General features: G+C 38.9%; 2 protein-coding genes across 5 annotated transcripts in view; one reads left to right on the forward strand and one right to left on the reverse strand.

The window, feature by feature from the left end:
• Positions 1–12,243, reverse strand: part of Dnai3 (dynein axonemal intermediate chain 3) — a 76,358-nt gene extending 64,115 nt beyond the window's left edge. The window contains exon 1 of the mRNA XM_074079561.1: positions 12,109–12,243. The gene's annotated coding sequence lies outside the window, so the exon portion shown is untranslated. The remainder of the gene's footprint in view (positions 1–12,108) is intronic.
• A 10,998-nt stretch (positions 12,244–23,241) lies between these two features.
• Mcoln3 (mucolipin TRP cation channel 3) overlaps positions 23,242–23,674 on the forward strand; it is a 28,153-nt gene continuing 27,720 nt past the window's right edge. The window contains exon 1 of one of the 4 annotated variants that reach the window (XM_074079565.1): positions 23,242–23,521. In XM_074079565.1, coding sequence (XP_073935666.1) covers positions 23,452–23,521 — 70 coding nt within the window. In that variant the 5' untranslated portion in view covers positions 23,242–23,451. Of the gene's footprint in view, positions 23,653–23,674 lie in introns of all 4 variants that reach the window. The other 3 variants (XM_074079563.1, XM_020184063.2, XM_074079567.1) reach the window with 3 other exon arrangements.

The raw sequence follows: 23,674 nt of genomic DNA on the forward strand, positions 1-23,674 counted from the left end.
AATAGAACAAACAGAAGACAGAATCTCAGAACTTGAAGATGAAATGGTAATTAAAGGAAAAACTGAAGAACTATTAATTAAACAACTTAAGACCTGTGAAAAGAAAATGCAAGAACTCACCGATTCCATCAAAAGACCAAACCTGAGAAACATGGGCATTGAAGAAGGAGAAGAGGTGCAAGCAAAGGGAATGCGTAATATATTCAACAAAATAATAACAGAAAAGTTCCCAAATCTAGAGAAAGATATTCCCATACAGATGCAACAGGCCTCCAGGACACCAAACAGACCAGATCAAAATAGAACTACCCCATGACATATCATCACTGAAAAAACAAGTTCAGAAACTAGGGAAAGAATATTGAAAACCGTAAGAGAGAAAAAACAAATAACATACAAAGGCAAACCCATCAAAATCACAGAAGACTTCTCAACAGAAATATTAAAAGCAAGAAGAGCTTGGGGAGAGATCTTCCGGGCATTGAATGAATATAACTTCAACCCCAGGATACTCTACCCAGCAAAGCTATCATTCAAAATAGATGGAGCAATAAAAGTCTTCCATGATAAGCAGAAACTAAAACAATATGTGATCACAAAGCCACCACTACAAAAGATTCCTCAAGGGATTCTGCACACAGAAAGTGAAACCCAACATAACCATGAAAGGGCAGGCAGCACCAAACTACAGGAAAAGAAAAGACTAGAAAGTAGAGAGTAACCTCAACTTAGGTACACACAATCAAACCTTCAAACAACTAAGACAACAAAATGACAGGAATCTGTTAACACTTAATGTTAACAGACTTAATTCACCCATTCAAAAGGCACTGTTTGATGAAATGGATTAAAAAGGAAGACCCAACAATTTGTTGCATACAGGAGACCCATCTCACTGACAGAAATAAGCATAGGCTTAGGATGAAAGGCTGGAAGATTTACCAAACCAATGGCTCCCGAAAACAGGCAGGGGTAGCAATACTTATTTGAAGTAGACTTCAAACCTATATGGATCAAACAAGATAAAGAAGGACATTCCATACTAATAAAAGGGGAAATAGACCAAAAGGAAATAACAATTATCAACCTATATGGACCCAATGTCAATGCACTCAATTTCATCAAACATACCCTGAAAGACCTAAAAGCATATATAAATGCCAACACAGTGGTTGTGGGAGACTTTAACATCCCATTATCATCAATAGATAGGTCATCCAAACAAAAAATCAATAAAGAAATCCAAGATCTAAAATATACAATAGATCAAATGGACCTGCTTGATGTCTACAGAACATTTCATCCAACTTCTACACAATATACATTCTTCTCAGCAGCCCATAGAACTTTCTCCAAAATAGATCATATCCTAGGGCACAAAGCAAGTCTCAGCAAATATAAGAAAATAGAAATTATACTATACATTCTATCTGATCACAATGCAATAAAACTAGAACTCAACAACAAAAGTAAAGACAAAAGACATGCAAACAAATGGAAACTGAATTACTCATTACTTACTGAACAATGGGTCATTGATGAAATAAAAGACGAAATTAAAAAGTTCCTGGAAGTCAATGAAAATGAAAACACAACCTACCAGAAGCTATGGGACACAGCAAAGGCAGTCATGAGAGGAAAGTTTATAGCCATGAGTGCATATATTAAAAATACTGTAAGATCCCAAATCAATGACCTAATGATACATCTCAAGCTTCTAGAAAACAAGAACAAGCAAATCCCAAAACAAATAGGAGAGAAATAATAAAAATAAGAGCTGAAATCAATGAAATAGAAACAAAAAAATCATACAAAGAAATAATGAACTAAAAAGTTGGTTCTTTGAAAAAATAAACAAGATCAATAGACCCCTGGCAAACCTGACTAAAATGAGGAAAGAAAAAAACCTAAGTTAGTAGAATCCAGAATGCAAAATGAAATTGAAGCAGCAATCAAGAGTCTCACCAAAAAGAAAAGTCCAGGACCTGATGGATTCTCTGCTGAATTCTATCAGACCTTTAAAGAAGAACTGATACCAACCCTCCTTAAACTGTTCCATGAAATAGAAAGGGAAGTAAAACTGCCTAACACATTTTATGAAGGCAGTATTACACTTATCCCAAAACCAGGCAAAGACACCTCCAAAAAGGAGAATTATAGGCCAATCTGCTTAATGAACATTGATGCAAAAAAACCTCAATAAAATAATGGCAAACCAAATCCAACAACACATCAAAAAGATCATTCACCACAACCAAGTAGGCTTCATCCCAGGAATGCAGAGGTGGTTCAACATACGAAAATCAATAAACATAATATACCACATTAACAGAAGCAAAGACAAAAACCACTTGATCATCTCAATAGATGCAGAAAAAGCCTTTGATAAGATCCAACACCATTTCATGATAAAAGCTCTAAGAAAACTAGGAATAGAAGGAAAGTACCTCAACATTATAAAAGCTATATATGACAAACCTACAGCCAACATTATACTTAATGGAGAAAAACTGAAACCATTCCCTCTAAAATCAGGAACCAGACAAGGATGCCCACTATCTCCACTCCTATTCAACATAGTACTGGAATTCCTAGCCAGAGCAATTAGGCAAGAAGAAGGAATAAAAGGAATACAAATAGGTAAAAAAACTGTCAAAATATCCCTATTTGCAGATGACATGATCCTATATACTTTAAAGACCCAAAAAAACTCTACTCAGAAGCTCCTAGACACCATCAATAACTATAGCAAGGTAGCAGGATATAAAATCAACATAGAAAAATCATTAGCATTTCTATACACTGATAATGAGCAAATGGAAAAAGAATGTATGAAAACAATTCCATTTACAATAGCCTCAAAAAAAATCAAATACCTAGGTATAAACCTAACAAAGGATGTGAACGACCTCTATAAGGAAAACTATAAACTTCTGAAGAAAGAGATTGAGGAAGACTATAGAAAGTGGAGCGATCTCCCACGCTCATGGATTGGTAGAATCAACATAGTAAAAATGTCGATACTCCCAAAAGTAATCTACATGTTTAATGCAATTCCCATCAAAATTCCAATGACATTCATTAAAGAGATTGAAAAATCTACCATTAAATTTATATGGAAACACAAGAGGCCACGAATAGCCAAGGCAATACTCAGTCAAAAGAACAATGCTGGAGGTATCACGATACCTGACTTCAAACTATATTACAAAGCAATAACAATAAAACAGCATGGTACTGGCACAAAAACAGACATGAAGACCAGTGGAACAGAATAGAGGACCCAGATATGAAGCCACATAACTGTAACCAACTTGTGTTTGACAAAGACACTAAAAATATATGATGGAGAAAAGACAGCCTCTGCAACAAAAACTGCTGGGAAAATGGTTAGCAGTCTGCAAAAAACTGAAACTAGATCCATGTATATCACCCTATACAAAGATTAACTCAAAATGGATCAAGGATCTTAATATCAGACCACAAACTCTAAAGTTGATACAGGAAAGAGTAGGAAATACTCTGGAATTAGTAGGTATAGGTAAGAACTTTCTCAATGGAACCCCAGCAGCACAGCAACTAAGAGATAGCATAGATAAATGGGACTTCATAAAATAAAAAGCTTCTGCTCAACAAAAGAAATGGTCTCTAAACTGAAGAGAACACCCACAGAGTGGGAGAAAATATTTGCCAGCTACACATCAAACAAAGGACTGATAATCAGAATGTATAGCGAACCTAAAAAACTAAATTCTCCCAAAACTAATGAACCAATAAAGAAATGGGCAAGTGAACTAAACAGAACTTTCTCAAAAGAAGAAATTCAAATGGCCAAAAAACACATGAAAAAATGCTCACCATCTCTAGCAATAAAGGAAATGCAAATTAAAACCACACTAAGATTCCACCTGTTAGAATAGCCATCATTAGTAACACCACCACCAACAGGTGTTGGCGAGGATGTGGGGAAAAACGGAACCCTGTTACACTGTTGGTGGGAGTGTAAACTAGTACAACCACTCTGGAATAAAATTTGGAGGCTACTTAAAAAGCTAAACATTGATTTACCATATGATCCAGCAATACCACTCTTGGGGATATACCCAAAAGACTGTGACACAGGTTACTCCAGAAGCACCTGCACACCCATGTTTATTGCAGCACTATTCACAATAGCCAAGTTATGGAAACAGCCAAGATGCCCCACTACTGACGAATGGATTAAGAAAATGTGGTATTTGTACACAATGGAATTTTATGCAGCCATGAAGAAGAACGAAATGTTATCATTCGCTGGTAAATGGATGGAATTGGAGAACATCATTCTGAGTGAGGTTAGCCTGGCCCAAAAGACCAAAAATCGTATGTTCTCCCTCATATGTGGACATTAGATCAAGGGCAAACACAACAAGGGGATTGGACTTTGATCACATGATAAAAGCGAGAGCACACAAGGGAGGGGTGAGGATAGGTAAGACACCTAAAAAACTAGATTGCACTTTTTGCCCTCAATGCAGAGAAGCTAAAGCAGATACCTTAAAAGCAACTGAGGCCAATAGGAGAAAGGGACTGGGAACTAGAGAAAAGGTTAGATCAAGATGAATTAACCTAGAAAGTAACACACACGCATAGGAAATTAATGTGAGTCAACTCCCTGTATAGCTATCCTTATCTCAACTAGCAAAAACCCTTGTTCCTTCCTATTATTGCTTATACTCTCTCTTCAACAAAATTAGAGATAAGGGCAAAATAGTTTCTGCCGGGTATCAAGGGGGTGGGGGGGAGAGGGAGGGGGCAGGGTGGGTGGTAAGGGAGGGGGTGGGGGCAGGGGGGAGAAATGACCCAAGGATTGTATGCACATATGAATAAACAAAAAACAAAAAACAAAAACAGCCTCTTCTTTTTACCAGCTTAGTGACCTGGGACAAATTACTTAACTCAGTCTTAGTTTATTCATCTGTTCAATGCAGATAATAATAAAGTCTACCTCACCTTAAGACTGTGAAGCCTTTATAAGATTAATTAATAAAAATATCATCATCATCAACTCTTTTCTCTCATGCTGGCTTGTCTCATTTAATAAACTAACACAAATGGCAGATTTCAGAGTCCATGATCGAAATACCATGAGTTTTATTTCCTACCTAGTCCCTTGATAGCAAAATCTTGACCAAAGTATGGATGTTTATGTGTTTGTCAATATATATTTTTTTCTTCAGCTTTTTAATATGCATTTTTCCCAATGATAATAATGATAGCTCACAATTACAAAGGGCTTACCAAATGCCAGGCACAGTTCTGAGCACTTTCCATGTGTTTTAAATTTAATCGTAACCACATTTTATTATTACTGTTATTTTAATTCCCACTTTGTGAGGAGAAAATAGAGGCCACGAGAGATCAGATGACTTTTTAGGAGCGCCTTGGGCGTGGGCCAGGCTGTGATCCAGGGTCACATGCTGATCCTCTGCAGTGGACTGACCCCCAGAGCCAACGATAGGTACAGTATTTCATAGGAAAAGAAGCTATTTAAAAATCGTTGACTTTATCTGGAAGCACATGATTTGTGGTTTACTCAAGATTTAATGATTCTGATGAATCATTTAGAAATTTCTACTTTGAAAATATATTGCAATAATTTAGTGCCAACTTTTTAGACTAAGTGTCCTCCGTATCTCACTTCCCAATCTCAGCATAATTTCAAATCTTGGACCTAGTCCCTTTTGAGGGGAAGATTTCTTATCAATGTATCCCTCCCCACGTTCTATTCCAGCTGCATTTGACTCAAAATACTTAAAACCACTCTGAATACCACTCAACCTCAACACACACACACACACACACACACACACACCCCGCCACCACCACTATTCATTCCAGACACATTTATTGAGTGACTAGGGTGCAGCAGATGCTATCCTAAGTATTAGGGATATAGCTGTTAACAAGATTGCCCTGACAGAGGTTACATTCTAGGGAGTGGAAAAGGAGGAAAAAATAAAGGTGAAAAATAATTAGTATTGGATGGTGGTGACTGCTAAGAAGAATAAAGTAGGAAAGGAAGAGGAATTCCAATATGGGGCATTGTTATTTTTATACTCGATGGCCAGAAAAGGTCTCCTTATGTGGCATTGGGAAAGACCTAAGAGAATGGAGGAAGCCAGAAACACAGACACCTGGAGGAGGCGGAGTATTTCTAGGCAGAGGGAATGGCAAGTGAAAAACTTGAGGGGGAGGAGTACACCTGGCACATTTAGTAAAACAGCCAGAAAGTTATGAAAGCTGGAGCAGAGTGACTGAGCGAAAGACTAGAGATGAAGTTAGTCAGAGGAGATGAGAGTATATTAGTCAGTTTTGCTGCAGTAATAACTGACTCCCAAATCTAAGTTATGTATAACAACATTCTTTTGTGTAATTATTATTTTTGCAGTGCTGGGGATTGAAGTTATGGCCTCGTGCTTGCTAGGCAAGTGCTGTACCACTTGAGCCACACTCCCAGTCCAACGACATACATTTTTTTTTTTCATTTTCACGTTATGCATTACAGTTGTGGATGAGCTTCTGCCAGTCTTCTTATTCCAGGGCCCAGACTGAAGTCCCTGTTTGACACATGCCCCTTTGATGGCGGAGCAAAAAGCAAGAGAGCTAGAAGAACTGCACGATGCCTCCTGAGTGCCATGGCATGGCATTCTGTCCCTTCTGTTCACATTCCATCGGCCCCGGCAGGTGATATGGCCACTCTGATAATGGGGGAGGAATGTCCTTCCTGCCTGCAGGCAGGAGGTGGGGACTGTATGACCTTGTACAGGGAAGGGAGGTAGTAGTTTGGGATAATATATTTGGGAACAATTTTCCCAGTCTGACTTACATTTTTACAATCAACATGTCTGCTGTGTTGAGAAAAGACTGCGGCAAGGAAAGGGCTGAAGGGGGTAGTCTAGGTAAGAGACTGAAGAATCCATGGGAGAGATGATGGCAGCCTAAATCAGGGAGGAGAAAGTGGGACGGAAAAAGTGATTGAATTCTAGGCATATTTTGTAAACAGTGCCAATTAGATTTGCTGATGACTTGGGTGTAGGGTCTCAGAGAAAAGAAGGGATGAAGGATGACTTCAATGAATTCCACCTTACTTCAATGAATTGAAAATATGGAGTTGCTATTTATTGAGATGAAGACGCCGTGAGAAGAGATGATTTTGAAAGGGAAGATCAGGAGCTCAGTTTGGGGCATGTGAAGTGAGACTGGGAACTGCTCTATAATGGATGGGGACTATGTCTTCTTTCCAATTGGCATAAGACTCAGAACTAGTACAGTGGTACAAAAAGAAAAAAAAAATTTAAAAGTTGAATTCATGTCCCCTTCCCTTCTGCTGTTCTTCGTGAATGTCCAGTCTGAACAAAAGACTCAGAGCTGGCAGAGTGGCTCAAGTGGTAGAGCACCTGCCTACCAAGCATGAGGCCCTGAGTTCAAACCCCAGCACCACAAAAGAAAAAAGACTGAATAAAATACTTGTGCCTATGTAACTACCAGGATTCACGGTGTATTAGTTTTTTATTGTTGCTGTGAAAAATTATCACAAACTTGGCAACTTAAAACAACACAAATTTTCTGGTTCAGAAGTCTGATCCTTGTTTTTAGTCCAGTAAGACTAAAAACAAGGAATCAGCAGGCAGCATTTTTTCCTGTCTAGAGGGTCTAAGGGACAATATGTTTCCTTGACTTTCTAACTTTAAGACATTTCTTGGCTTGTGGCCCCCTTCTCCATCTTCAAAACTGGATGAAGATTAAATCCCTCTCAAGCTGGGTATAGTGGTTCATGTCTGTAATCTTAGGTACCTGGAAGGCTAAGATGGGGAGAATTGCAGTTTGTGGCCAGCCAGGGCAAAAAGGTTCATGAGACCTCATCTCAGCCAATACCTGGGCATGGTGCATGCATCTTGTTATCTCAGCTACAGCAGGAAGCCAAACATAGGATGATAGCCCAGGCTGGCCTGGGCATAAAGTGAGACCCCTCCCCCATCTCAAAAATAACCAAAGGAAAAAGGGCTGGAAACTTGGCCCCACTGATAAAGCAGCTGTCTAGCAAGAGTGAAGCCCTGAGCTCATACCCTAGTACTGCCAAAAAAAAAAAAAAAAGTCTTCTCAAATAATAGTGTATTCTAACCTCCTCTTCCACACCTAAGGGCACCATGATCCATTGGGCTCACTTAGATAGCCAGGATAATCTTCTCTATGATTAGTAATTTTAGCTCCATTTGCAATCTTAGTCCCTCTTTTCCATATTCACAGGTTCCAGAGGTTAGATTAGGAGGTGTTGCCTTAGTATTAGACTTGAATACTATTTTGAGGAATATTCCCCAAAATACTCAAGGAAAAGATATTCCCATCTATTTTCAAATGCTGCTCTTACATGATCTATGGATAATTTGGTTGAATTTCCAGTCTTCAGGAGCAGGGGAACAAAGTCAATTTTCTGGCAACAAAATTGGCCACAATCAAGGCATGCCGTCTGACCAGAGAAGTTCATTTACCCCTTTCACAAGTATTCATTAATTTCTGCTCTAAATTATTGACTGGTAACCAAGGGCAAAGGAAGGAACACTCGGTTGCTCCACAGGCTTTTAGAGGTACTAAGCCTTCTTAATTAAAAGTGTGGTACTTCAGTTGCCAAGCATAACAGACAGAAATGTCAATAACTGAGGTCGCATCAGTGAGTAGAGTCTAAAACAGAAGAAAATGATTACTTTGGAAGTAGTTACCTTACATTGCATTTGTGTTTCAGGAAAAACCCTGTCAGTCTTATGTCTAGAAAATAAATCACTTTTAATTGAATGTATCTAAATCAACTGATTAAGAGTCCATATAATTTCACTAAGTACATTTATGCAAGGTTTATTTTTATGTAGATTTTTGTTTTTAAAATCAAATCTCAAATAAAAGATAATTTCCTTTTAAATTCTAGCAAGACTTATAAAAAAAAATTCCATAACACTAAATTTATGTTTTTATACACTGAATATATTATATTTTGCTAATTTTATTTTTTCCATTAAATTAATTACCATTAAATTACTTTCCATTAAATTAATGAAAAAAATTCCAATGCCAGATATTACTTTACTAAGATTACTCTGAATTGCTCACAACAGTTTTCCTATTCCCAGCTGAAACTGATTTGTAACCATTAAAAGTAGCAGGAAGCTAGGTGCCTATGGCTCACGTCCTAATTTTAACTACATGGGAGCCTGAGATCAGGAGGATTGTGGATGAGCCTAGCCCTGCCCAAAATAATTTCAAAATCCCAACTCAAACAATAGCTGGGAGTGGTGGCACATACCTGTCATCCCAGTGACAGTGGGGAGCTTAAAATAGTAGGTTTGTGGTCCAGGGTGGCAAAAATCAAAAGCCCATCTCCAAAATAATTAGAGTAAAAAGGGTTGGAGGCATGGTTCAAGAGGTAGAGCACCTGTCTGGCAATATTGAAGCCCTGAGTTCAAACCCCAGTATGGCAAAAAAAAAAGAAAAAGAATAGTGGGAAAGATATTTCATTTCATCTACTCCCATGTGCCCAGGTGCCTGCATTGTGATTGGTTTTCAAAGCATTACAGTTGATTGGATTTCAAAACAGAAGTTGTGGAAAGTAACATTTAGAAATGTGCAAGCATTTTTTGTTTGTTTGTTTAAGAGAGGGTCTCACTGTGTAGTCCAGGCTGGCCTCCAACTGTCTTGATCTTCCTGTCTCAGCATGCACCATGACGCCTGTCCAAAACTTTTCTTTCTTTTTTTTTTTTGCAGTACTGGGGATTTCAGGGTCTCACACTTGCTAGGCAAGCACTCTACCACTTGAGCCATGCCCTTAGTCCTTTTGCGTTTAGTTTGTTTTTCAGAGAGGGTCTTGCAATTTTTGCCTGGGCTGATCTCACAGCCATAATCCGCCTGTGTCTGATTCACAAGCATGTGAGATTATAGGCAGGCACCACCATGTCTGGCTCTCCAAACATTTTTTTGGCAGTACTGGGGTTGGCACTCAGGGCCCCACATTTGCTAGGCAGGTGCTCTTACCACTTGAGCCACTCTGTCAGCCCTTTTTTGTTATGTGTTTTCTTGAGGGTCTCTGGAACTATTTCCCTGGAGTTGGCTTCAAACCATGATCCTCCTGAGTAACTAGGATTACAGGAGTGAGCCGGCCTCTCCAAAACTATTTTTAATGAGAGCTGGACATGGTGGTTCATGCAAATAATCCCAGGAGAATCGAGAATTTGAGGGTGGCCTGGGTTACACAGCAAGACCCTGTCTCAAGCCCCCCCATGTATATATATTATATACACCTATTTATAGCATACCTATATTTGGTATTAAATCACTTGTCTTTATAAATTAACCCACCCATTCCAGAATATCTGTTTATTATCAATGTACAAAGGTCATATTTTCTACCATCTAGGTTAACAGCAAAAGACTAGAGTCTGTAACAGAGGGTATCAGACAAGTCTTCCATATGGAATTCACATGCTGTGATAGTGCCCCGCTGGTCTGAAGAAGATTGTGTCCAGTGTTGTCCATGACCTGTTTCCAAGCTAATTCTCCACCCCTGTCTAAGACTTGTCTTAGACAGACTTCCTAGCCTACTCTGTTCCATGGAACCCCTTTGTCAACCTGGTAAAGTCCATGCAGCAAATCGAAAAATGAGATCTTAAGGAATACAGATGATATTGAAATGTAACTATATTTCAATATATAGTTGAATATATAGTTCAATATATTTCAATATATCATTACGTGCTTCTTTATTAACATGTGAAATAATAAAATCTGACAAAGTTTCCAATAACCACCTTAATTTTGAGGTAGTGATAAACATAAATAATGTATCTGCAACACTGCTAATATAAAATGAAAAAAGCTATAATTTCTTTGGAAGAGACAGTCACAGGTCCTGCTTACTACTACTGTGGCTTTTTACTAAATAATTTCAGTTAGCAGTTAGTGCAAATGAGTGTGTCCAGATTCCTCTCCCCCACTCTCTGACCTAGATCACCACACTTAACTGTCCTCCCTGCCTGCGTGCTACTGGATCACTCAGAGGACCTTTTTTCATAAGCCTCTTCCTAAAATGCAAATCTTACTAATTCACTTCCCTGTATAATGACTTTCATGTGTCCCTTCTTGTCCATAGAAGCACTTTTTTCCCCCTAGTATTGTCCAAATAGAGTTCATTTGAAATGCAATTTTACTGAATCCCCTGGGATTTTATAGGTTTCCTTGAGCTCGGGACCCTGCATTTGCAAAAGCATTAGGAGACAGTCCTGCACTGGAGATCTGCAGACCAGACTTTGAAAAACAGTATAGAGTCCAACCTTGTAAGCATGGCCTGCGATATCCTTCACAGTTTGCCTCATCAACCCACATCTCCAATTCCAGTCTAGCTTCATAGGATTGCTACCCATTGTCTAATGCGACCTCCTCACTTAGACTCCCTGACATATCGCAATAGCACTGCTGTGTAGCTTGTCATGCCAGGCCTCTGCAAAGGCTGAGGTCCTCAAACTCAGAGCTCCCTGAAAGTTTGCTATGATTTCATTCAGCACTTGGCAAACACTAGGAGATGGGAGGAGCAATCAGGTACTAGGGAAACTAATCACGAGAAAAAAAGTCCTCACTTTCAAAGAGTGTATGTCCCCCGTTCATCTTCCTGTTTGTTTTACAGTCCTTTCTTATCAGCCCTGAAGTCATCTCTTACCCACGTTAAAACCTTTTCCTTGACTCCTCTATACGGATGAATAATTAGGATCATGTCATTTACATTTTCATTATTGACCTCCTATTATGTGCCAGTATGATAGTAACTGAAGATGTACATTCTGTGAACAAGACCATATCCACTCTCAAAGTTCCTCCATTGTTGTGAACTGCTCTATTGCTATTTTCTCTTACAGCTGGTATTTTTGCTCCCTGGCTCGGCTGGACGCTTTTAGAACTCAGTGAAAGTCTATTTTGTAGACTTCGCCGCAGCCAGCACATCCAGCGAGGCTTCCAAAGGCCCTTGAAAGAGTGAATGAAGTCTATGATTTTTTCCACGCCTCCTTTCCCATTCAGAGCGGCTTTTACCTGATTTGCGAAACTGAAGCGAAAGAGGTCTCTACAGTACCCTGGAGAAAAGCTCCTTCAAGAGCCTGAGACTGGAGTTTGACTCTTCTCTCTCAGAAAAGCAAATTCCACAGCTCTTCAACCGGTGTTGCTAGGACGCATCCGTTGCTAAGAGAAAAGAGGCGAGGCCTCTGTTGAGATTGACAAAGCACTGCCGCCAATAGGTTGTCCGCTTCCCAGCGTCGCTTTCAGAGCAGGTTTGTGATTGGTTGACATGACGTGACGTCACCCTACATAACCCAGGAGAAGCAGTTTCGCACCAGAAAGGGAAAAATTTAGCAATTTAGGCGGGTTAATGGCAATGACCGGCGAACTCCAGGTCTGACTGGCTTTGTCCTTGCTTGCACCCCCCACCAACCTTACCTGAATGAGAATTCCGGGATGCGGGGGGTGAAGGGTTTTTGGAAACTGCCCTTCTGCAAATCCCTAGGGCAGCTGCCTGGCCTACCTGCTGTGAAGAGCTGGGGCCTTCCTGGGAACCTACCTTATATTCAGATGCGGAGAGGAAATTGTGTTCAAATGGGTTTGTGAGCGTCCCAGAACTGCAAATGTGTTATAGCTTGTTCTTGCCAAAATAGCGTTTGAATCAAGCTGGAAGTGTGAGTCTCGGGGGTGGGGGGGAGGTTTGAGTCCCTAGGACCTATATCTGCGAATATGGGTCCCATGGGATTAATAGTGACGCTCATCTCGCTGAACAGTTTCCTTCTTTCTCTTTAAAAAATAATTATAACTGCCTAATTTGTACACTGGCAGAATTTAATAAAATAATACAATTGATTTCCATAATTAGTCTAAATTAGTTTACACACCCAGTTGAAATAAATATTCGAGAAGAGACTTGCCGAATTTTAACATATATGATATTTAATCCTAAATGAGGGTAAGATTTTACATAGTAGAAAAGTTCAAACTTTTTTTTTTTTGTGGTACTTGGGTTTGAACTCAGGGCTGCACACTTGCCAGTCCTGTTTTGTGTTGGGTATTTTCAAGTTAGGGTCTCTGAAACCATTTCTCCAGGGCTATTCAAATCTCTAGCCTCTGATCTCTGTCTCCTGAGTAGCTAGGATTACAGATGTGAGCCACAGGTGACTGGCTGAAAGATTCAAACTTTAAAAAAATTCATATTTGCAAAATCCAAGTAAATTTTACCATAGAAATTGGGGCAGGAGGGAACCCTAGGGAAGAATTCTTTATCTTTTTTACTTGATAAAACTCTTATTCTTCAACACTCAACTCAAATGTTACCTTCTCTGTGAAGCCCTGAGGCACCCAGTAGAATTAGTCACTCTTTCCTCTGTTTTTCCACTACAATAAGTATTATATTGTATAGCAATGGCTTATTTACCTGGGTGTGTTCCCCTCACTAGATAATAGGGTTTGGATAGTGTCTCATTCCTTTACATTGCCACTGTCTTATCTACAGTATTTACTAAATATTGCTGTATTTAGTAAAATCTGTGTTTAACTATTTAATTGATTGTTCTAGAAAGCAAACCTATAAGAAGCAAACAAAGGTTTCTTTATATTTTTCCAAGGAATTTATTTTTCTTAAACAATTCATAATCCTTAGGAGTGAAATTTAAGGAAATAAGGATTGTAACCTTGTGACTTGGATGAAGCAAAGCACATGTTTTCTTTAGAAATACCCCAAGGGGACATATTTTTGGAGGAATGAGTCATAAGTCACACTACCAAGAAAGTAAGAAAGCAGCTGGGAAGTAGTTAGTGATTATTTTCCTATTATAAATTCATGACTATCTGTTGTTTGGTGGGAGTGGTCAGAAATGAACCATCGTTGTCATGGCTAGAATACTTCCATGCTCTTCCAGGGGATGCTGACTTTAATTTGCCTGCAATTTGTAGGTATTTAAGGATTAGCTTTAGTTTATTAGTGGAGTGCAGATATATTGAAGAAGTCACAACTGAAAAAATTTCTCTTATTATTTAAGGACATCTAGAGAAATTTCAGACTGAGTTTACAGAATGTGATCTGACAAATTAGATATAAAGGGGATTTCTACTAACTACTACTTTTTAGGGAGTTAGCTCAGGATGGAGGGCCCTGAATGGGATCTTTTTACTGTTTGCTCATCTGCATCACTGCCCTTTAGAGTCCATGGCAAACCATCACGACCTACTGTAAGAGGAACTGACCAGCATCTCAAAGAATTTTCAGCTTCAGAAGCAAGAAACCAGACAGAAAAGCCTGACCTAGCAACAAAACTTTAGCTATTGGAAGAAAGGACCAATTGTAAAGGAAATGCGAATTAAAACCACGCTAAGATTCCACCTCACCTCTGTTAGAATAGCCATCATCAACAACACCACCAACAACAGGTGTTGGCGAGGATGCGGGGAAAAAGGAACCCTCTTACACTGTTGGTGGGAATGTAGACTAGTACAACCACTCTGGAAAAAAAATTGGAGGCTACTTAAAAAGCTAGACATTGATCTACCATTTGATCCAGTAATACCACTCTTGGGGATATACCCAAAAGACTGTTACTCCAGAGGCACCTGCACATCCATGTTTATTGCGGCACTATTCACAATAGCCAAGTTATGGAAACAGCCAAGATGCCCCACTACTGACGAATGGATTAAGAAAATGTGGTATCTATACACAATGGAATTCTATGCAGCCATGAAGAAGAACGAAATGTTATCATTCGCTAGTAAATGGATGGAATTGGAGAACATCATTCTGAGTGAGGTTAGCCTGTCCCAAAAGACCAAAAATCGTATGTTCTCCCTCATATGTGGACATTAGATCAAGGGTAAACACAACAAGGGGATTGGACTATGAGCACATGATAAAAGCGAGAGCACACAAGGAAGGGGTGAGGATAGGTAAGACACCTAAAAAATTAGCTAGCATTTGTTGCCCTCAATGCAGAGAAACTAAAGCAGATACCTTAAAAACAACTGAGGCCAATAGGAAAAGGGGAACAGGTACTAGAGAAAAGGTTAGTTCAAGAAGAATTAACCTAGAAGGTAACACCCACGCACAGGAAATCAATGTGAGTCAACTCCCTGTATAGCTATCCTTATCTCAACCAGCAAAAACCCTTGTTCCTTCCTATTATTGCTTATACCCTCTCTACAACAAAATTAGAAATAAGGGCAAAATAGTTTCTGCTGGGTATTGGGGGGGGGAGAGGGAGGGGGCGGAGTGGGTGGTAAGGGAGGGGGTGGGGGCAGGGGGGAGAAATGAACCAAGCCTTGTATGCACATATGAATAATAAAAGAAAAAGGAAAAAAAAAAAAAAGAAAGGACCAATTGTAATAATTCTGGAAAAACAAAACAAACATGGATGGACCTCATGAGCAACTGAGCTATGTACAACATTGCAGTGAAAAGAAAAGCATTCTTACAACTTCTGCAGAGAAAAGGCTTGAGTCTAGGGAGGACGGAGAAGGACCCAGGCCTGCCTGGCTGCAGATTTGTTAGCCCTTCCCACAAGGGAAGACTGCAGATGATCTGCAGTGAGTGGGAGCAGATGTCTCCAGAGAGGCCAGTGCAGGAGCTGAGCAGGAAAACAAATAGAGCAGCATAGACTTCTCTGTAAGTGTCTATTCTCCACACCCAGGGCAGGTGGAAGTGGCAGAGCCACCATGTGGCAGCTCAAGAGCCAGTGAATGGCACACATCTAATAATTTTTATCATTAGGGCACTTTGAATGTCTTTAAAGTAATAATGCTGCATTTAAAGCAGGAAAAAAATTATGTTGCAGCTTAAATTTGTCACTTTCTAGATACAAGGCATCAAACTGTTCAGAGCAAGCTAGATAAACAGTGGGAGCAAGTGCAGATAGGGTGCCAGCTCAGCTTTCCTGATATTTATATGCCAGGGGAGAGAGAGAGAGAGAGGGAAGCTTTCCTCTCAACCAAGTAGACAACTTCAGATTTGAAATAAAATGTTTTGAATATTTTAAAATACAAGTCATGAGGTTTAATCAAAAGGTAATACTCCCATCTCTGAGCTGAGCCAGCTTTCATATCCAAATTTGGAACAGAATTCTCCCCCAAAGTTGCCTAGTTTGAAAAATTGTGTTTAATATATTATTTCAAATGTAAACATTGAGCTTAAATGTTTTTAATAGAAATCAGCTTCCCCATATTTCTTCTAGATATATGGTGAACATTTTTTTTAGTATTGTTAAGAAGGGATGCCTTTTCAGATTGCCCAAAGATTTTAATCTGACCCTTCTTACATGACATTGTCAGCATAGTGCCTCAAATGAGGTGCATATTCAATAAGCAGTTGCTAAATCAGAATTTCGAGTTCTGGTTCAAGTGAATTTAAAGACATTGCTGTAGTCCTTCAGTAATTAAATTTGAATATTCAACAGTGTACTTAGACATTTCTGAATAAAACTCCATTGTGTGTATGTGTGTGTGTGTACACGCACCTATCACATTTTCTTAAGCCATTCATCAGAGAGAGATCAGGGAAAATGAGGCACAGGAAGTAACAAGGAATTCAGAAATAAACACTGTATTAATGAATAGCTTGATTAAAAGCACTCAGGCACTACTTCTTTGCTTTAAATTTCATACTCTCTCACTAAACTGCACATTTAGTTAAGGGGAAAATAAAGAAAAAGAAAAGAGCACTTCTTTCCTTCTGACCTTCCCCAGGTGATTACCACACTGTGGGAACGGAGCAGGAATATCTTTCTTTTTAAATTATTGTTGTATTGGGGGAACATTGTGATATTTACAAAAGTTCTTACAATACATCATAGCTGAATTCACTCCCTCCTTTGTTCTCCTTTATCCCCCTCCCCCATTCCTGGAATAGTTTCAACATGACTTATTTTTCTATTTACATACATGTGCACATAATATTTTCACCATATTCACCCTATACACTTTCCTTATATCTTTCTCCAGCCCTCTGGTACCAACCCCCCAGACAAGACCTGCTTTGCCTTCCTGTTCTCTGAGCAGGAGTATCTTAAAGACATTTATCCCAGGGACAACAATTTGATAAATTTCTTATAAAAACTCTTTTGAGCATGAAAGTGTTTGCAAAGGAAAACATTTATCTCAAGGATGGGCACCTGTTTTGAAAGGAGCATCTGGTAACACCCATCCTTTGTTTAAAGAGATGCTCAAGGAAAATAGACCTTGATGTCACAAAGACCCAGATTTTGCAAAGTGACTAGTCTTGGTATCTGTGGGCACAACTGATAATGTCAAAACAATGTAACAGCAGGCATATACCAGGTGTCCAGAACAAAGGCAAAAATTGAAGCCAACCCCTTAACCCACTTTTTGACCATAACTGCCCCTTATGGTAGAGCACCCACTGCATCTGTCATCAAATGCCAGCACCCATTTCTGGGTGTGTACTACCTACCGTTCTATCTTTCCTTTCCTTTACTAATTAACTTTCTTAGTGTCTACTTGATGTGTCCTAGAGTTCTTTTTTTTTTGTGACAGCATCATGAGCTTGGTATCCACAGGTCAGGCAGAGAAACCTCCTCCCTGAGACCTCTCCAGAGCCTTCTGGCTCCAGTAACATCTCCACCCCGATGACTAATACACACTTATCCAAAATGTAGCCCTTGAATCAGTGCCAATCAGGAAATATTTGTCACTAGCCCATGAAATATTTGTTTCCCATGCCACAGAAGTGTAGAAATCAAAAATGTTTTAAAAACTTTCTAGAAATCTGAGAGTAATTTTATGTTGTTTGAACAAAATTGAGGTTTGTATTTCAAATGCCTTTATTCCTGTTTCCTAGCAACTTATTTGTATTGTATTTTATAGAAGTATAGGTCATGAAAGAAATGAAAGCTAAACAAAGCCAATCAGCTGTTTAACAGATAGTCTGTCAAACACATATTTAAAACTGAACTCCTGAGTCTACCCCCCTCCACCTGCTCATCCCACAGCCCTCTTCACCTCAGTGAATGGCAATTTTGTCTTTGTGGCTGATTGGCAAAAAAGCTCAAGAGTCCATATTGATGCCTCTTGTTTCAGTCTTTACATATTGAGGATATATTTTCAACATTGCCACTGGAGGGATGCCCTTTTGAAGCACAAGTGAAATCATGTCAGTCCTCCATTCAGAACCCTCCAATGGCTCCCATCTCACTCCATACAAAGCCCAAGTCCCGTGGCCTACAAGGTTCAGCACAACCTCGTTCCTGTTACTATCTTCATTACCTACCATTGCTCTCTGTAGCTCACACTCCAGCAGACACACTGGCCTCCTTGTGGTTTCTCAAACACACTAGGCAAGCAGCTCCTATCTTGCACCAGCTCTTCACTCTGCCTGAAACATTTTAACCAGATACCCTTCAAGTGTTTTGCTAAATGTTAACTTTGCAGTGAGGCCTACCCTCTACCCTGTTTAAAAGTGGCAACTTCTCAGCATCCCTCACTTTTTTCTCTGCTTTATTTTTGCTTATCAACTTATAACACTTGCAAAATATACTTTTTATGTTCATTGACTGTCTTTGTTTACTGTGATGTAAATTCTGCTAGAACAGGAATTTTTGTCTTATTTACTATCACATCATAAATGCTTGTTAATGATTTGGAATGACCATTTTTCAGAGTAACTTGGCAGAATCTATTAAAACAGAAAATGTATGCTGCTATAATTTGGCAATTCTGCTCTTAGATATTTACCTTAGGGAAATGTTCACATGCACTTCGAAGGAAATGGTTCATGGATGTTCACTGTAGAATTTTTTTTCTAGTGGCATAAAATACAAACAACCTAACTGTCCATCAGTAGTGAAATCCATAGAATGCTTTGGTTTAACCAATAAATTATCACAAAACTGCTAAAATAAATGCAGTTTCATGAACATAGCTTAACAGGTATTAATCTTTGGAATTTAGGAACAAAAAGTGGAATTTCTAAATCATAAATGATCAGGTAAATATTAAAGACTGGGGACAGAGAAATGCCATCTCTGTGAACAAAAACATGCCTGGACTATTTCCAGGCATGGAACTAGTCCTTGTATGTGGGAAAATATCACACACCAGTTCAAGATAGATGGTTACATTCTTATAAAATAGAAAATGAAGTAATATTTGTTCAATTTGAAGATTGTGGATATTGGGTGGGATTATTCTTTATATTTTTCTTTATTTGAAATTTTCTCAAAATTAAAACAAAATGTCTTCTAGACTGTAAAATCATTAAGGGCAGGGACCGATTTAGTTCTTTTTCTATCAACAGTACCTAATACTCTCAATGCAGTCTAGAAGTTTCCAGTAAATAATTGCTCTGTGTGTGTGTTGAATAAATAAACATTTTATTGGGAAAAAAGAGAAAGAATTGAGGGAAGAAAGCAGATGAATGGTATAGACAGAAAGGTGAGGAATATTTGGGTTCACATATGTATGACTAACATGAAGCTATATTACTGAAAAGCAGATAGAATTTTTTTTCAGATAGTTTTTGAGATGGCAAGAAAATCATATGAAAAAAGCCCCCTTCCATCTACCATACACCAAGAATGTTGTAGGGATCTAGTGACTATTGTAATATTGTTTTCAAATTCTCAGCAGATTTTAATCTTTGGGATTCAGAGATTAAAAAGTGGAATTTCTAAACCGGGCACCGGTGGCTCACGCCTTTAACCTTAGCAACTCAGGAGGCAGAGGTCAGGAGGATCGTGGTTTGAAGCCAGTCCAGGCAAGTAGTTTGCAAGACCCTATCTTAAAAAAAAAATCACAAAAAAAGGATTGGTGGAGTGGCTCAAGGTGTAGGTCCTGAGTTCAAACCCTAATAATGCAAAAAAAAAAAAGTAGAATTTCTAAAATCTTAAATTGTTTTTACATATTTTAAAGATATAGTGAGAGTAACAATGGTAATAACCTTGAATAGTTTTTTGATAGAATTATTCCAAAAGTTTGAGAGGATCTTTTGTTTAAAAAAGATAATAAAAGCCAGGTACTGGTGGCTCACACCTGTAATCCTAGCAACTCAGGATGCAGAGATCAGGAAGACTGCAGTTCCAAGCCAGCCAGGGCAAAATAGTTTTCGAGATCCTATCTTGAAAATACTCAACACAAAAAAAGGCTGGTGGAGTGGCTCAAGGTACAGGCCCTGAGTTCAAGCCCCAGTATCACACAAAAATAATAATAATAAAAGCATGATTTATCATTATTAGAGCCAATACTGTGAACAAGATGGCATATTTCAATAAAAACGATTGCTATGTGCTACAAACATTTTATAATAAAAATCATTAAAAGAAGGAAAAATGCAAAATAAATTCTAAATAAAATTACTTTAAAGTAAAAAATAAAAATACCTGGTTATTTTAAGTGACAATTTAAAACATAAAATAATTGCTATATCTAATATATTTCCTCTTTGCTTTGTGATAAATACTACAGCACAGGGAAAATTTCTCTTATTTTGCAGTTGCTGTTAGTGCACTTGCTAAAAGTGCTTCCAAGCCAGGCATGGTGGTATATACTTTTAATCCCAGCTACTTGGGAGGTGGAGGTAGGAGGATCACAGTCTGAGGCTGGCCAAAGCAAAAACCATGAGACTCTATCTCAAAAAAAAAAAAGAATTACTGAAATAATTCTATAGTAATAATTCTATAGCAAATGCAAACACTGGGAAAAAAAAAGACGAGAGCAAAAGGATTGGGGTTGTGGCTGTAGTAGTAGAATGTACCAAGTTAAAAAATCATAGTACATCCCCCCAATTTATGTAGTATGGTAAATACATAAAGCCAATAGCATAGTCATTTATTATCATTGTTGAGTAGTACGCACGGTACAAAATTCTGTGTCCTATACTTTTATATGATGGGTAGCACAGTAGGTTTGTTTGCACCAGCTTCCATCCAAACGCTGTGCTAAGATGTTATGATGTTTGCATCACTAAGTGATGCGATTATTTCAGCTCCATTATAATCTCGTGGGACTGCTGTCATGTATATGGTGTGTTGTGACCAAAATGTCCTTATGGAAACACTGGGAAATGCAGCAAATGTGACCTGGTAATATTCAAATAATGCAAGGTTTGGATCTCCTATGAACATTAATAGCATTACATAGAATCATATGTTGAACTTGCCAATTTAGGCACTTACTTTGCTTCCGAAATGTATTTCTTGAAACACCATTCATAGGATTACCACTATGTATTGCGTGTGTGTAAATGTATTAATGTTTATTTTATTTGCAAGAATGATGCATCGCAGGTCCAGAATACTCACTTAGAACATGGCAAAGTTAAAAGCGGGACTGACTGATTAGATCTTAACTGAGATTCTTTTATGTGCTCCTGTCCAGCTTCGCAGGAATGTTGACCTAAATATTTGGCTCTGAGTGTCAGTGTTGGTCAGTGCCAGTGGGTGGCTCACTTCCGAATCCTAGTTATTCAGGAGGCAGAGATCAGGAGGCCCATAGGAGGGTGGCAGAAGGATCATGGTCGGAAGCCAGCCCAGACAAAGAGTTCATGAGACCCTACCTCAAAAATACCCAATGCAAAAGGGCTGGCAGAGTGGCTCAAGTGGTAGAACACATGCCCAGAACAAGCCCTGAGTTCAAATTCCAGTACTGCAAAATAGGAAAGAAGTACGGAGTGCTAGTGTTTCCTGTCTTTGACTTGATGTCAATGTATTCCTTTGCACCAATAACCTCACTGTATTGATCATTAATGTTAGTTTCCCTTTAATATTATTTTGACCCTTTGGCAAAAATCAACACCCAGACATATGTGTACAAGTCTATTTCTGAATTCTTTTTTCTTTTCACTAACACAAATAGAATATGTATATATACACATATATATACATATACACACACACATATATATATATGTATATATATATACATATATATATATATATATATATATAAACAATGCTTCTATAGTTTAATGATGTCTTGAAATCAGGTAGATAAAATCCTCCAGTCTTGTCCTTCTTATAAAAAATTGCCTTGGTTATTCTAGGTATTTTGCATTTCCATATGAGTTTCAGAATCAGCTTGTCAATTTCTATAAAACAACTTGCTGAGATTTTCACTGAGAGTAAATGGACTTGGTGAACCCTGACATCTTAACAAAATTGAGCCTTGAAATTCATCAACACAGTTGGTCTTTTCCTTAATTTAGATCTTTCCAAAAGAGGAATCAGCATCTCCAAGCACATAAAATATGCCAGGAACAGTAGTGAGTGCTTTACATGTATTATATTAGTTGAAATTCATCATACCCTGTATTAGAGAGATTAGACATAAAAGGAAGTGGAGTGGTGGAAACAGTAAATAATTTCCTACAGGAGGTAGGAGGGAATTCAGGCCTCCATTGGTCTGAATCCAATGTCTGGCTTTTTTCCATTTACCAGTCTATATAACTCAGCTCTGAGTAGGGTGAAGGGAGGACCTTCGTTTATGCCTATGAACCTCTCCCAAAATTTAGACTGCTTCTGAACAACCAAGCATTTCAACATCACCCTGACTTCAACATTTCAGGAAGGTAGTGTGAAATTGCATGGAAGCATAGGGGCATTAGTGGTTGAATTATATTTTCCAAGTTGCATTTGCGAACAGAGTGTGCCAGCTAGATCCTTTGAGTTTCTCCCTGGCCCATAACACTTGAAATTCAGGTTAATGAACAGCATAGACATTTTGAAACTCGTTACAAGAAAAGATAACTCCATTTATAAAGTATCCGTGCAAATTTATTTAGGAGTTGGAAAAGGGTTTGTAATCGGTCTGACAACTCTTGATACAATTCGTGGAATGTATTGTAAGGGAAATTCAGTGACATTTATAAACTTACCTGTGGCAAATAAACAAACAATAGATTAAAACAAACCCAAAGTGATTTTCATTAAAATTAACCAAAGTCCCTGATCTATTCCTGATAAGGTATAGGCTAATGTTTGTTTCTTTGTTGTTGAGATTGGGGTTTGAACTCACGCAGGCTCCCTGCCGCTTGAGTTACACCTACAGTCCGTTTTTGCTCTGGTTATATTTTTTTGGAGATGGGGAGGTGGGTCTCTGAACTATTAGTCCGGCTCACCTTGAACCACGATCTTCCAAATTCTGTTTCCCAAGTCGCTAGGATTACAGACATAAGCTACTGGCGCCCGGCTTAAGGTTTAATTTAAAAAAAAGAATTTATGAAGAAAAAGGTTAGAGTTCAAAGTCTAGGTTAGGTTCACCTTGCTGCTAAGGGCTTCGCAGGGCTCTTTTTGTCCCAGCGCCCAGGTTAAAGTGGACAGTCAGCTCATTTCATTGCACTTGTCTGAAACAAGGACGGAGTAGGGGACGGAGCCCAGACGAGATGCCTTACACTTCCTGATGTCATCTTTATGCAAAAATCGGACCGAAGGTCTCACCAGGTGCCAGGGGCGCCCATCCAAAATCGCGGGTAAGGCCCACGACCACCTGAAGGGATGGCCCTGGAGGGTGGCTCGGTCCCTTTGAAGTCCAGCGCTCGGTCACCAGCACCCCGGCAGGCAGCAGCGCTCTCCCCAGCGTATGGAGAGGGTTGTTTACCAGGTGAGCGTGGGGGAGAGCAGGT

Source organism: Castor canadensis, chromosome 7, assembly GCF_047511655.1.
Source record: "Castor canadensis chromosome 7, mCasCan1.hap1v2, whole genome shotgun sequence".
Lineage (NCBI taxonomy): Eukaryota > Metazoa > Chordata > Mammalia > Rodentia > Castoridae > Castor > Castor canadensis.